A 14,749-nucleotide genomic window follows, 5' to 3' on the forward strand; every position below is an offset into this window, starting at 1 on the left:
ATTAAGTGTTCTATTACTGGTCCTACTTTCAGTGCACATGCAGACCAATTAATCCCTGTACTCTTTATAACAGCACTTAAAATATTTGAAGACTGACAGCTGGTCCCCCTTTCAGTTTTCTTTTCTCAAAACTAAACACACCTATTTTTTTTTAAAAAAACTTTTCCTCAGAGGTGTGGTTTTCCAAACCTATATTTTTTCTTGCTCTCCTCTGGACTCTCACAAGTTTGTCCACATCTTTCCAAGAGTGTAGCACCCAGAATTGGACACAGTACTCCAGCTGAGGCCTCACCAGTGCCAAGTAGAATGGAATAATTAGCTCCCATGTCTTACATCGACACTCCTGTTAATACACCCCAGACTATTAGCCTTTTTTGCAACTGCATCACATTGTTGACTCATATTCAATTTGTGACCTACTATAAGCCCTAGATCCTTTTCCGCAGTACTACTGCCTAACCAGTTATTCTCCATTTTGTAGTTGTGCATTTGATTTTTCCTTCCTAAGTGAAGTACTTTGTATTTCTCTTTGCATTTGTATTTGTATTTGACCAATTCTCCAATTTGTCACAGTCATTTTAAATTCTAATCCTGTCCTCCAAAGTATTTGCAGTCCCTTTCTGATGGGTGTCATCTGCAAATTATATAAACAAACTCTCCACTCCATTCTCCAAGTCATTAATGAAAATATTGACTAGTATCAGACCCAGCACAGTCTTCGGCAGGACCCGACTGGATACACCCTCTCAGTCTGACACTGAACCATTGATAACTACTATTTGAATATGACAGGTTTCAGAGTAGCAGCCGTGTTAGTCTGTATTCGTAAAAAGAAAAGGAGTACTTGTGGCACCTTAGAGACTAACAAATTTATTTGCGCATAAGCTTTCGTGAGCTACAGCTCACTTTATCAGATGCATTCAGTGGAAAATACAGTGGGGAGATTTATATACATAGAGAACATGAAAAAAATGGGTGTTGTCTTCAACCAGTTATGCTCCCACCTTCTAGTACTTTCATGTAGACATTTCCCTAGTCTGTTTATGAGAATGTTAGTTGGGACTGTGTCAGAAGCCATACTAGAATCAAAATATAGCATGTCTACAGCTTCCCCCAACTCCACTAAGCTAGAAATGGAAGCCTGCCCCAACCCTGGAAGCAATCAGAGAAAATCCTGGGGGATATTCTGGAGACACAGGGCCTCCACATCAATAGAGGGCTCACCCCTGCTTTCTCCACCTCACAATCAGCATAATTTCAGTGATGCTTTCACCTGTTTTACACTACCCACCACCATACACACTCACTCTAATGGGATTATGCAGTGCAGAAGGGGCAACACAAAGTTAATGCAGCCTGAATTCCTTTAGACAGAATATTTGTGCAGCTTAGTAAGGCCTGCCCCTTGTCTTCCCCTGAAGCCCACAGTTCTAGCTACGTCCCCAGTCAGAGATCATTAACCCTGTCCAGTGCTGTCCATGAGATTCAACTCAGGAAGGGACAGTGGTAAAGAGAAAGCCTGTGTTAGAGGTAAGAAATCCTGTTTGAGATGATAATGTGGATGGGCAATAGAGGAGAGAAACTCTGAAAACCTTTACATTTAGAGACCATATCATGTTCACCTCACAAATGCACATTGAGTGTGACAAGCAGGATGTGGCTCTAGAACTGTATGTTATCAGAGGGTTGCTCGTGGGCGCTGGAATGTTCATACTGTTTTGGGTTTTTTAAGAGATATGTAATACTGAAGTAGGTGTGTTGGGAAAAGGCTGCTCAATTATTTTAAAAAGTGACATGCCTTTTAGCATATTCACTTAACTATTTTAAAAACAATCTTTTATGGCTAGCTATTGTTTCTGTAATAAGTTGAATATTTTAGGCTCTCATCCTGAGAATTATTCCCTGCAAGTGCAGGGATCAGTTCCTAGAATCATAGAATATCAGGGTTGGAAGGGACCTCAGGAGGTCATCTAGTCCAACCCCCTGCTCAAAGCAGGACCAATCCCCAATTTTTGCCCCAGATCCCTAAATGGCCCCCTCAAGGATTGAACTCACAACCCTAGGTTTAGCAGGCCAATGCTCAAACCACTGAGCTATCCCTCCCCCCAATAATAGCTTCCAGGATTACAGCCGTGGTTTTGCCCTCAGTAACAAAAGTGTTATAAAGAATATTTTACAACATATAGTCTACATTTGAGACATGGAACTGCCCATCTTTGTGTAAGAGTGGTGGATACAAATAAGAAATTTCCTGGAAAACCTGCAGTGTTGTGAGAAGAGACTATACAAGTAACACATAGAGCAGTGGCTCTCAACCTTTCCAGACTATTGTACCCCTTTCAGGAGTCTGATTTTTCTTGTGTACCCCAAGTTTTACCTCACTTAAAAACTACTTGCTTACAAAATCAGACCTAAAAATACAAAAGTGTCACAGCACACTATTTATTGAAAAATTGCTTTCTTTCCCATTTTACCATGCAATTATAAAATAAATCAATTGGAATATAAATTTGTACTTACATTTCAGTGTATAGTATATAGAGCAGTGTAACATGTCATTGTCTCTATGAAATTTTAGTTTGTACTGACTTCATGAGTGCTTTTTTAATATCTAGATGAGTTGATGTACCCCCTGGAAGACATCTGCATACCTCCAGCAGTATGTGTACTCCTGGTTGAGAACCACTGACATAGAGGGTGCTCCTCTTAACAGAGAGTGCACTAGTAGTGACCGTGTTCTCTGCAGTACAGTGGTCCTAAATTTTGCTGCAAGGTATCCTAGCTTCTGCTGAATATTGGCAATGTACTCTACAGCACCCAGAAACTACCTGAAGCTGTCACAGAGAATTCAACAAACAGCTTTGTATTTCTGTTTTCATGTTCAATACACTAATAAAGTCACTGTAATATCCCTTGCGCTAGGTATTTTTAATTTAATTTCCGTATTAATCTTAAATTTTGGAAAGTTTTTCCAATGTGCTACCCCTAACTTTTCAATATACTGCAAGATTTTGTATTGACAATGCATAATAGAAGTTGTCAGATACAAACTTGAAAGCTTGGTAGCGAAGCAGGAGGCAGCTGGGACTTTTGGCATCCACAAAAGATACATTTGTTATTTTGGCACAGATGTTCAGTTTCAGCTTGTGGCATTAGGGAGATGTATCTCTTCTTTCCAAGCTTGTCCCCAGAGAGAGGGAAGTGACTTGAAATTTAGGAATAAAGGGTCTTGATCTCCATGTTTCTCACCCTGCTATCTGTTCCCAAGAACTATCCACCCAACAATGCTCTCAATGCCCACAATTATATCCCACTACAATGAATAAGAACACGGGTGAATATATCTGCAGAAATGATCTGAGCAAAACATTTAAATGTCATAATTAGGTTTCAAAGCTATCGCCCACTCAGATGAGTAGGCAGTTGACTCCTCTCAGATCAACCCTATTTTGAGAAACTACCTTCAAAACCACATGGGGGAAGAACTTACACTCTCAATTTCATTGGTGCAAAATAGAAGCTATTCAAGTCAGCGGTGTTGCTCTTGATTTACATGAGTGGAAGCAGAATTCAGGTCTCTATTTCTCAAATGAAAGCATCGGTCCAAATTCTGTTCTCAGCTACATCAGTGTAAGTCTAAACAAACCTCTTTCAAGTGGTGTTACCTTAGATTTACACCAGCATAGCAGAAACTATAATACGTATTTGTTATGAGTCAGCCAATCTGTTTTCTTCTTCTTTGCTTAGATTGGAGCTGAAATAAATGTGGATGTTTTGGAGCAGACAACATCCCTATCAAATTATATAGTGACTTCTCGTGCTAAAACTTGTTCGTTTTCACGCCATCATCACTGATGACCTCAGCACAGCATTGCTCTGAGAATAATGATTAAGACAACTGCAGAGCCAGCAGGGGGAAAACACAAAACAACATGCACTTAAATAATGCTTTTAAAAACATTTTGTTAAGGAATAATAGGGTTTATCATCATTATAGCATCTATTCTGGAGGACCTTTCCCCATCAGTTTCAGTTATGAGGCCTAAAATTCTTTACAGTATCCTCTTACAAAAGAGAATATGCAAAAGTTACCTACTGTGTGCAGTTTTGCTAACACTATGGGCCAGATCCTCAGCTGGTTGCATTTCATGTAAGCCAATGGAGCCACACAGATTTACAACAGCGAAGATCTGACCACATATGTTAAAATTTCTCATCATGACTCTGTATATCAGAGCACCAGGTCAGTTGCTTCAGCACACATTGAAGTCTGCTGTGTAAATATAGTTGTTTAATTATTCTTTAGATTGCAACTCTAGCATGTAGCAAGTGTCTTATTTGCAAGTGTCCTACGCCGTTACTGTGACAACATACAATAGAGTAAAAGCATTCCTTCAGAAGTGTGAAAAAACCTTGCCACCAATCAAAATATTATAAGTCTATGGGGCTAAAGGAAAGTGAACTAACATTCCGAATAAGAAAATATTAGGTGCTATCCTCATCTTGCTTAACCTGTTTTCACACAGATATGATTGTATTGAAGTCAATGGAGCTACCCCTGATTCACAATGGTGTAATTAAGAGCAAAATCTGCACCAGTCTTAAGAGTCAAATTCTTTGCCTATGTTTAATTGAAAAACCTAGTGGGATTTTGGTATATGTTATACAAGCCTGAGGCTTGTTATACTGTCAGAGAGAGCCAGCGTAAGTAGATGGAGCACTTACACATAAAACTTGTGAGAGGAAGAGACAGAGTGGAAGGAATATGAATTGAGCACAAAAGTAAGTAGTCTCAATATTTCCCTCTCCCCAGACATAGTAAGACTTGTCACAATAGAAGGAGAGCTATACAAACATGTTCATCTAGAAGAAACAGACATCCTCAACTTGAAGACTCAGGCTTTTGCTTTAGTAATAGGATTTGCACAAACACACAACTGACAAATTGATACACTGCATTCAGAATATACCCTGCATAATGACAGGTTTCAGAGTAGCAGCCGTGTTAGTCTGTATTCGCAAAAAGAAAAGGAGTACTTGTGGCACCTTAGAGACTAACAAATTTATTAGAGCATAAGCTTTCGTGAGCTACAGCCGATGAAGTGAGCTGTAGCTCACGAAAGCTTATGCTCTAATAAATTTGTTAGTCTCTAAGGTGCCACAAGTACTCCTTTTCTTTTTGAGAATATACCCTGATTCTCCTCTCACAAGAGAAACTCCAGTGTAACTCCCCTGCTTTCAGCAGAGGTGCTCCTGATTTATATCAGTGTGAGAGAACACTTTTAAGCCCTGTTATGATTCATACTTTTGGTTTCTACCATAACACAAGTATCTTTACACTTTTATAGATCTTCATTTGATCCTTTCTTTCTGGTTGCATATGTCACTTAGAAGACATTTGTGTCATTTAAAGGTCCCTGTCAAGGCTGTTTCCAAAATATTAAAAATATTCTTTTCTGTCACTTTCTGTAATAATGCTTTGGACACCTTAAATTAAAATCTGCCTCCTTGCTAAATCTTTTTTCTCTCCATCTCATGTGTGCACACTAGTTTATTAAGGCAGGGGAATGAAAGACAGATCAGAATTTTTAAAAGTTGGTCTAGTTTTGATCTTCCTAACCTTTTAATCTGTTCTTTTAACACTTTTCTGCTGCTTATCCATTTAAAATAATATACACCAAATATATATGTGTGTGTGTGTGCACGCACGTGTCTTTGGGAACATGGTGATGGGGACAAAAGAGTAATAAATCCCAGCTTGTTTTTTTTAAAGCACAAAAATATAAAATTTAAGCCTCCCTAGTCTTGCTGGAAGATTACCTGGACAGGAAGGGAGGTCTCTGGAGAGAAATGGTGAGAAGAGAATTTGTGGGAATGTTGAATCTTTAAACAAAGATGAATTTTCTCTCCAACGTTCATTAAACATTGAAGTTAAATGGTTAAAGGTTAACAGCAACAAAAAAGAGTTCTAAACAATTGGACTAAAAATCCCTTCCCCTCTCCACTGCTCAGCTTTCACTTTTTTGCTGTATCTTATTTTTGCTGTTTCTCCAATCACCACAGATTATTCCAAGGTAGATAAAATTTGAGTTTCTAATATACAAAACCATTCTATACTTTTTATATCTAAACATATACATTTACTCTATATATACTTATGCACACATCTGTATATCTCCATATCCACTTTTACAGGTCAACCTTAAGGGCCTGCACCTACTCCCATTTGAGTGTGATGACAATTACACCCATTGACTTCACTAGGACTGTCTGATTGAAAATAATTCTGAGTGGTGACTATAAATACACCATGATTTGCTACTCACAATTTATGAGCTTCATCACTTAATATAAATATTACTTAAAATATAATTATATAGTTGCAGTAAACACTCAAGTGTGAATAATGGTGTGCTAATTCACACCGCATTGCACTAATGGCAATTGGTTTTGTAACCTCAATGACCAACACACACACACTGTGAATTAATAACATTAATACAATAATTCACACCTTGGAGTGTCTTACTGCTTAATTAGATAAAATACCGTTATATGGATATGTAAGTGTGCCCAAACACAACACATCTGTACTCTAAAACTGAAAAGTGATCTAAAATTCGGATCTGATAAAGTGAGCTGTAGCTCACGAAAAAGCTTATGCTCAAATAAATTTGTTAGTCTCCAAGGTGCCACAAGTACTCCTTTACTTTTTGCGGATACAGACTAACACGGCTGCTACTCTGAAATATATATACACTAGTAAGCAGTTTACTTGAGTACTCCAGGTAATGCCTCAGTTTAGCTCATCCTGTTATAGCCACTTCATGCAACATATTCTCAGCCTAATCTTAAATTCAATTTATTGTGCTACAGAGCCCCCTGTGTTGAATGTTTTATATTAGCTACCATTACTCAAGTCTTGCTAGTCAGGTATCAAAGAACAAAAATCTGGGAACTGCTGGCCCCTCTTTATTTCCCACATTAGTCAAATGAATTTCTAAGTACTTGTGAACAACTACAAAGGAGCAGGCTATAAATGATGCTGTATCACAAACCATGTACAGTAGTGGCGTCCATGAGCCTATATTGCAACAGGTAAAAAAGCTGCTACTATCAAACTGTAGGAAAAAGATTTTTCAATTTAATTAAATAATTTCTCTGAAGCCCTCTGTTTCCTACCCAATAAAACACACACAAAAAATATGTCACTGAGCCAACCAGAATAACCTCAGTACCACAGACTGCTTAGCTGGGAAACTTCAAACATAAGTAATCATTGAGATCACCCAGATCACTGAAATGGAGTGCACCAGAGATACAACGTTGTTGGGAAGGAAAGGAATTGAAATGGAGGGCAGATGAGGATGGTAGTATTAGAAAACATCGCTTCCAGAAAATAACAAAGAAGTGGAAAAGAAAACAATTATTATTTACAGGTTTCAGAGTAGCAGCCGTGTTAGTCTGTATTCGCAAAAAGAAAAGGAGTACTTGTGGCACCTTAGAGACTAACAAATTTATTAGAGCATAAGCTTTCGTGAGCTACAGCTCACTTCATCGGATGCATTTGGTGGAAAAAACAGAGGAGAGATTTATGTGTGTGTATATAAATCTCTCCTCTGTTTTTTCCACCAAATGCATCCGATGAAGTGAGCTGTAGCTCACGAAAGCTTATGCTCTAATAAATTTGTTAGTCTCTAAGGTGCCACAAGTACTCCTTTTCTTTTTGCGAATTATTATTTAAAAAGTGTATACAGATGTAAGAAATTGAATATATATTAAGGGGTGATCATCAAATGGCCAAAGTATGCATAAAAACACCAAACGGTTGAATTCCTGGGTATCCAGGACTCCCACTGAAATCAATGGGAGTTTGGGTGCCCAAGAAAAGCAAAAATAAGGCCTTTATTCTGTTAAAGCTATGACAGCATTTGTGGATTGTTTTCTTACTGAAACTGAAATTCCCTTACTCTTACCTTTCTCTGTGGGCCTCCCCCTAAGGGCATTCTAGTAATTTTTAATCAGTCCACTGGACTCCCCTTACCATGAAGGATTATATTGCCACATCCTAAGATCACCTTGAGCAGAATGCTGCCATGATAGCAAGTCCTAATTAACTCAAAATATGAGATTCTAAACAGGAAAATTAAACAAACACTAGTAAGTGTAACTTTCTGAAATATTTATTTTGAAGCATGTGGGGGATTGACTTCTTGAGTAGATTCTCAAAAAAGAAGACAGAAACAAAAACCAAAACATAACATCTAGTAAGCTAAGGAAATTGTACTGAGCTTTGAATGTTTTACTTTGAAAATACTACAGCCCTCAGTAAAATCCTTAATCAATCTCTTCTCGTTTATAAAATAGTATTTGGTATCACCATCTTGAAACCTACAAAACACATACAGCCATCTCTCTTTCTAAAATCTCTAAATCCAGATTTGCAGTTGTAGTTCCCATTAATGAAGCTTAGGTGGTTAATAGAAAAAATGATGAATGCCAATATTTTTAATTATACAGTAAAATAACTTGTGTGAAAACACTAGACGTTATTATTTTAAAAGTGCCAGAGTTACCACTTCAACCAGTGCCATGGTATAGGTAAATGATCAGTGTACAAACAAAATAATTACTTGGCTAAAACAACATACCACAATATTTTTGATTCAGCAAGTGTTCTTATAACAACAATTATTACTTATACATTGAGTATATCAGAGAGTATACGTACATTTATTTTACAGGAATGTAATGTTTGAGATGTTCACAGAAATATATTCATATTATATGTAAGTATGTAAAATTGTACCACAAATCTGTAAACGTACTAATCTTATTCCTGTAACATGGTTAATATTCAAATTAGACAAGAAAAGAAATTGAGATAATTGTTTTGTCTACCTTAAAGAACAATCTTTTAAAGATTTTAAATTGATGTAAGAATGCAATTTGTAGTAAGAGGAAATGGTGTGCTGAAGGCTAAGGCTAAAAGTTACTAAAAGCTAAAGTTCCATTCATTTTGTGACTGTTTATTATATGTTTTTAAAATGCAGAAAAACAAAGAACTCTTCAAGTACATCTCTAACAAAGAGCTACTTGCCTGTATCTCATAGAATTTACTGTGTTTTATTTTCCAATCAAACTTTCTCAGAGACAAGTAGCACAGTTACATGACATATAGCACTTTTTCAGAGAAAAACAACCTGCAGAAATCGTGTGTTTGGTCACCAGGACAACTAGCCGATTGATCAGCCGTGACAATATCACTTATGACTGAGTCAAAATCAGCAAGAGTATGAATTTCAAAAATGTTTTCAATGATTCCACTAAAAGACGTTATCAACTTATTGTGATGAAAGTTTGTATGTGAAAAGTTGGTCCAAACAAAAGTCAAGTTAGCTAAATACAAGTTCATTTAGTCAACACAGAAACAGAGCTGTACGCATAGCTGAAAGACCTGTTGCTCTCTGTCGTTAACGGGTCCATGTCTCAAGCAACTCTGTCGATTGAGCGGTATATATGCAACAAATGGTTAAAGCTAAATTCTACATAGTCTCTACTTGAGAAAAATTCCCATTTTGTTAAATTAGAGACCACATGATACCTGAGTAACTGAACACTACTTTAAATAGGTGGCAATTTTATTATGTTATTCCAAAAAATAAAGCAAAATTGATTTGATGTATACAGAGGGCTATATCAAAAAAGTTCATTTGGACTAAAATAAAGCTTTACTTTAGTTTAAAGGTGGCCAATCCATAAACAGAAGGTTTATTAATAAATCAAAGCAACAGGTCTGCAGTAAATCCAGCAGGTTTCTAACTAGAAAAAGAAATACAAAGTGACAGATTTCTAGGGAAAAGATCTTTGACCAAAAGAGAGTGTAGTCAAAAGATGGGTAACAATACCACCCTGCATATAGGGTGACCAGAGGAGAAAGTGTGAAAAATCGGGATGGGGAGTAATAGGAACCTATATAAGAAAAAGACCCAAAAACCATACTGTCCCTATAAAATCGGGACACCTGGTCACCCTACCTGCATAGTTGGAGATATATAAATCTTGCCTGGGGTCCCAGAAGAAAGTTAAAAGTGTCTTAAAAATTGTTCTGTTAATAGTTAAGGGCCAAATCCTCCTGCAGAACTCTTACTGATATCCATAAGGGTTTGCCTGAGTGAGGACAGAAGGATTGGGCCCTAAAAATTGTCTCAAGCCACTGCAAGGTCCATTGTTATTGGAATGAACTCTAACTCTCACGGATGCAATATCACACAAAAGACCCCTCTGAAGGGTAAAGAACAACGTTAGGAAATTTCAGGGTATTTCAGAGCCTCTTCTAAACTACAGAGAGAAAATTAATACCAAATTTGAACACACAGGACCAAATCTTTCTCCCCTTATTCATGCAAGTAGCCCCACTGAATCGTAAAGTGAGCAGGATTATGGGTACAACCTTTTCCCATTTTACCTTCACTTTTAGTAGTAATACTTGTTTTTCTTCCTTTTCTTTTCCCATAGGTTAAATAAAGAGATCAGACCTTCCCTTGTTCTGGTTTCTGTAAAGCAGCCTGTATATTATCAATTGATTTTTATTTGGTTCTCCAGTTGCAATTTTTTTTATACAAGTTAAAAAAAAATTTACTTCTGTTCCCAAATCTTAAGTCCCTAGAATAAACAGCATCCAAAATGCAATAGTCCAAGGCAAAGCTTATTGTCCTTCCAAGTAGACCAAGTTACTTCCAACCTCATGTCAAGAATATCAAGAAATTTCTTTGTCTTTAGAAAGAAATCTCTTCATCACATAAAGTGTTATCTGACCATCATAATTGTCCAATTAAAGTTACAAATAAATGGACAATTTCAGTTTGTTCAATTCAAACGTTTAGTATTTCTATTTCCTATCCCATGGTAAATGCGTACATGAAAACATAAATGTTTTGGAAGTTTGATGGTCTAGACATAAAGACAGCAGAAACATTACAAATTCTATGGACAGTAATAGACACTAATTCTTTACAAACCATGTATGAACAAAGCCAAGACATTATCCTTTTCTTATCAATAGTTAAAGATCACTTATTCAATTAACAGGAAAATAAAAGACTTCTTACCATTATCTGTAGAGTAAAATCAGGAATGAGTTGTTTTGTTCAGTCACCAAGTCAACTTTTCTCTCCTACTGACTTTTTTTGGTTTTAAAGCTCCGTTTGCCAGTGATAGCAAGGGAAGAGGTGTCACTGTGTATTTCTATATGTTTGTATTTAAGACCATCAGAATCTTATTTTATTAAACCAATAGAAGACAGATCTAGTACTTTACTATCGCACTTCCAACCAAGAGCAAACCCCCAGGTAGTTCTATTTGCCTCTTTCTCCAATAGTTTATTTTCGTAATGAGACTAATTTTTCCAGTAGCCTTTAACTCACTAGATTAACTGGCATGGAAAATGTGACTAAAAACTTGTAGGACTGTCTAGCCTCCAACCCAGAACAAAATCAACTGTGTAGTAAGTGTTGAAGGACATCTAGCAAGCAGCAACTTGCTCAGTTTATAATCCCGAACTATATATTCACAGAGAACAGTACTACGCCATCTAGTTAGCTGACAGCAGGCTTCACTTTCTACATTTGAAGTAGATACCTTAAAATACAGGGCTTTGGCGCTTGAGATTTTTCAGTTTCTTTAAATAAATATCACTACTGGGATAATCCACATCCAGTGGATATGGGAAAATTTAGTTTATAATAGCAGAGTGACCTTCTACATCTAACTTTGATTTACAAGATAAAAGCAACTTTTAAATTAAAGAGGCTTTCTGCTAATAGAGCTTATTATTCCAGAGACAGGAATGATTTTCCTCGAAAGTTGTCCCTGTGTGCATGGCTATTATCTTCGTTTTTCTCCTTCCACTAATGAGCATTTATCTAAAGAGCCTGTTAATCCTCTGATGTGTGCTTCTGGTCAGAGGTAACAGTTTGAATAAAACCACTAATCACTTATCACTAATCACTGATCGTTAACCACACTTTTCTCTAGTGCTTTGCAACCTGCACTGCTCCCTTTAGGACTAAGGAGTAACAAATAAGAAGTTTAACATTTTAAAAGTATTTTTAACATAGTAATGCTGACTTCAAAGACATGTCAAAGGGGGTGTTCAAATTTGTACATTTTTCTACAGAAAATAAAAAAAATTCTACCAAAATGCATGTACTTCAAACCAAATTCCCAAACTGTGTCAGAGTATAGATTTTCTTTCATTTTTTTATCACCCTGTAACTCTAGAAACAATTTATCTAAAAAAAAACTTTACAGTCTGGTTTCTGGATTATTTCTACATGACAGTTTCTTAGAGGAAAGTTCGTCCTCCACTGTTATTTGACACACTATATTTTTGCCAAATGACCAGACAAAGAAACTCTGGTGCAATTCAATGGGTTAGGAGAAGAGTTATCTTTGAAATGTATGGTCTCAAGGAAAACCCAAGAACCCTATTGTCCTTTGGTCTAACCTGTTTTCATCTGTCTGTATATTGTTTCCTACTGATAAAATACAGAAATCCTCTGGCCATGCCGTTTTAAGTAAGTACTCTTTAAGCATTTCAATTGTAAAAGACACACACATGGACATTCATTTTATTTTATTTTATTACTATCCATGTCTTTGAACCCACTTTTTTCTTTCAGACTGTAACATTTATAGTAAACCCTCGAGATGACGGCTCACTCATCATGCCTGGACATAAATAAGAGAGAAGGCAGAGTTTAGCAGGTATTCCCTTTATATTTCAGACGCTCTTCTAATTCTGGAAGGACAAAACTTAACTAAAGAGAGTAGGGATCAAGGAGATATGCATTGAACTGGGGGGGAGGAGAGGGTGTAAAAACGATGTGCTTAGCCAGTGGGATTGTAAAAATGAGAGTTGCTTTGTCAGCATTTCTAACCCCCTGAACCCTGCAGTATCTAAGGCTGTTAATCAAACACTTACTAGTCTGCAGAATGACGTAATGGCCCACTATCCAGCCTTATTCCCAGAGATATGTCAGAAGGGGGGGGGGGGAGACAACCAAACATAGAGATGCAGACACCTAACAACGAAATATACGCACAGCCCACTCTAGTCCTGAGCCTTAACAATAGGCATCATGTGGGAACTGGAGATGAGGGGTGGTGTGATCAGTTTGTTGTGCAATTACCAGTAAAAGTCCATATAAGAAACAACACAGACACATGAACCAGCAACTTGTAGGCAGCTGAGCCTCCGGTACTTTGGGCTAAGAAGCCTCTTCCAAAACTCAAATCAAAGTTGCAGCGATTGAAATCAAGTCCAGTTAAGAAGAAAGCGAAAGCTTTCAAGAAGGGAGGGGGGACTTTGAGAGCAAGTCCAGCAGCCAAAGAGCTGTCATTTCAGCAGCAGCAGCAAGAAAAGATGTTATGCCGAAAAGAAAAAAGGCAAAGATGGGGAGGGGGCAGCATCAGCCTTCCAGACTTTTGTGTCTAGTTTAAAAAAATCCTCTCCCGAAAGAGCTTGAACAAGAATTACAATTGATTTGCAGCAATATTTACCTACACGCTCCCTGCAGACAGCGGAGACGGCAGTTGCATCTCATCTCAGCGGTTCTTCGACACACATGCACACACACGCACACGGTCCCGGCAGCATACTAATGACTTTGCTAGCTCTTGTTTCAACACACACGGAGTTTCAAAACTTTCCAACTTTTTGGTCGGTGGGTTGAATTGAAGAATCTCAAAGTTGCTCCCCTGGCTGCCTTTCCGCTCCCTCCGACTGCTTACTGCGCTTCGTGTAGCTCTAACAACTTTTCCGGTCCCCCCCCCCCCCCAATTCCTGTTACACCCTCGCCCAGTCACTTAGAGGAGCGAGAGGGAGCGATACACACACACGCTCGTTCCAATAGCCATCTTCATAGAAGCATCTCACTGATCAAACATCGCAGCCACTAAACCGCCTCTCGGAAAGGGAGCCGTGGAATCTCAAATGGTTACTATCATTACAGTTAAATTGAAAAACTAACAGCCCCCGGAGCAGTCCCGAGGTTAGTAACAAAATCTGTTTACTAGCCCCCCCCCCAACTCCCACAAAACAAAACAACCCCCTGTGCAATTAATGAGATTTCTCCCTCCTCACTTTAGATCCTTTCCCCCCTCTGCTCCCCAGTTAATTCACACATACTCCCCGTCCCTAGGAGATCAGTCCCTTGCACACAAGTACTTTAAAGCGTCCAGAAAGCGAGGGTTTAAATGCACTGAAAAGTGAGTTTCATAAAGTCAGATCAGTATTTAGAGGAACTTACCAAACAAGTGTAGAAGGGAAAGGACCAGCAGCTTGGGTGAAGGAACCACGTTGGACTGAGAGAAGGTTACAATACGTTCTATTTAGAGAAGCATTACATCACCCTCGGTGACGTCACGTGGGATTCCTGAACTTCTAAATCATTGCGGTCCCTGTTCAGGGGGAGAGTGCAGCGGTAGGCGTGTCCGAGGGGCGTGTCCTCCCCGGGCTCCGCCCCGCCAGCCAGCCACAGTAGAAGGGGCGGATGGAGGGGGAGGCTCGTGCAAAGCAGCAAGAGCGCAAGCAACAGCTTGCAGAGCTGGATGTGACAGGACTGACATTAGGCGTGTGTGAGTCAGCTTGGAAAAAATCTCCTGCTTGATGGATTTCGGGAGGAAGCAGGGACGAGTCCAAAGAGGCGGGTTCCCTAGGCTGTATTGATTTGCAGAGGCTGGGCAG

General features: G+C 38.3%; 1 protein-coding gene across 5 annotated transcripts in view; it reads right to left on the minus strand.

Moving 5' to 3' along the window:
- CREB5 (cAMP responsive element binding protein 5) overlaps positions 1-14,421 on the minus strand; it is a 359,862-nt gene extending 345,441 nt beyond the window's left edge. Inside the window, exon 1 of one of the 5 annotated variants that reach the window (XM_038393118.2) lies at positions 14,313-14,421. Coding sequence is in view for 2 of the 5 variants with exons in the window: in XM_043509126.1 (XP_043365061.1) it covers positions 11,112-11,114 (3 nt within the window). In the remaining 3 variants the exon portion in view is untranslated. Of the gene's footprint in view, positions 1-11,111; positions 11,545-13,563; positions 13,772-14,312 lie in introns of those variants that run through there. The other 4 variants (XM_043509125.1, XM_038393119.2, XM_043509126.1 and 1 more) reach the window with 4 other exon arrangements.
- Between the last annotated feature and the right edge of the window lie 328 nt (positions 14,422-14,749).

This window comes from Dermochelys coriacea, chromosome 2 (genome assembly GCF_009764565.3).
Source record: "Dermochelys coriacea isolate rDerCor1 chromosome 2, rDerCor1.pri.v4, whole genome shotgun sequence".
NCBI classification, from domain to species: Eukaryota; Metazoa; Chordata; order Testudines; family Dermochelyidae; genus Dermochelys; species Dermochelys coriacea.